At 43.7% G+C, this 906-nt stretch overlaps 1 protein-coding gene across 1 annotated transcript in view; it reads left to right on the plus strand.

Moving 5' to 3' along the window:
* LOC109535919 (cytoplasmic dynein 2 heavy chain 1) overlaps positions 1 to 906 on the plus strand; it is a gene marked incomplete in the record, with an annotated part of 19,441 nt that overhangs the window by 14,142 nt on the left and 4,393 nt on the right. Inside the window, 4 exon segments of the mRNA XM_048660689.1 lie at positions 1 to 175; positions 229 to 438; positions 490 to 703; positions 761 to 861. Of these exon segments, the coding sequence (XP_048516646.1) occupies positions 1 to 175; positions 229 to 438; positions 490 to 703; positions 761 to 861 (700 nt within the window).

A 906-nucleotide genomic window follows, 5' to 3' on the forward strand; every position in this document is an offset into this window, starting at 1 on the left:
CCGCTGTGGGAAACATCAAAACCGAATCCCTATCAGAAATCCGCTCTTTGCGAGCTCCGCCTGAGATTATCCGTGATATTCTCGAAGGCGTATTGAAGCTGATGGGCACCCAGGACACTTCCTGGAACAGCATGAAGACATTTCTAGCCAAACGGGGAGTAAAAGAGGACATTCGGTAAGTTTCTTTGTTTCGAAAATTCGAGCAACAACAATGCAGATTCTGTGTAGATCGTTCGATGCAAGTCGAATACAAACCGAGAACCGGCAGGCAGTGGAAAGACTCATGAGTACGAAGAGAGATTCGTTTGACCAAAAGTCTGCAAAACGGGCTTCAGTTGCGGCCGCTCCTCTGGCGGCTTGGGTTGATGCCAACGTGAAATACTCCAGGGTGTTGGATAAAATTCGACCACTGGAAAGAGAGCAGAACAAACTGAAGCAGTAAGCAATTAAAAGCATAGCTAGAGTCTTTCATTAACTCAACTTGAAAAGAAATCTAGATAATGCAGAAACTCAGTTAGTTGAGCTAAATGCCAATCTGTCTGATGTGGATGCGACAGTGGCCAAATTAAAGGAACAACTATCGCAGTTTACAAAGGAAGCAGCGGAAATTGAGATTGGATTAAACGAAGTCAATCGGACTTTAGCGTCCGCAGAAAATCTCGTCTACAAGTTGGAAGATGAGTATCAGAGGTGGCAAGAGCAGGTAGATTCGCAACTTTCCAAGCGCTTTCCGCTATTGCACGGTTCTAAATTCTTTTAGCTGAAGGAGCTTTCAAAAGAGCTGGAGGTTTTGCCAAACGACTCGCTCCTAGCTGCTGCTTTTATAACTTTCTTGTCTGAGGAAGAGGAAATTAACAGAAGGTAAATATTTGCTTTCTTGTCTGAATGGGTATTAATTAAAGCAAT

The sequence above is a fragment of the Dendroctonus ponderosae genome, unplaced genomic scaffold (assembly GCF_020466585.1).
Source record: "Dendroctonus ponderosae isolate FM_Combo_2020 unplaced genomic scaffold, Dpon_F_20191213v2 Dpon_F_20191213_1, whole genome shotgun sequence".
NCBI lineage: Eukaryota > Metazoa > Arthropoda > Insecta > Coleoptera > Curculionidae > Dendroctonus > Dendroctonus ponderosae.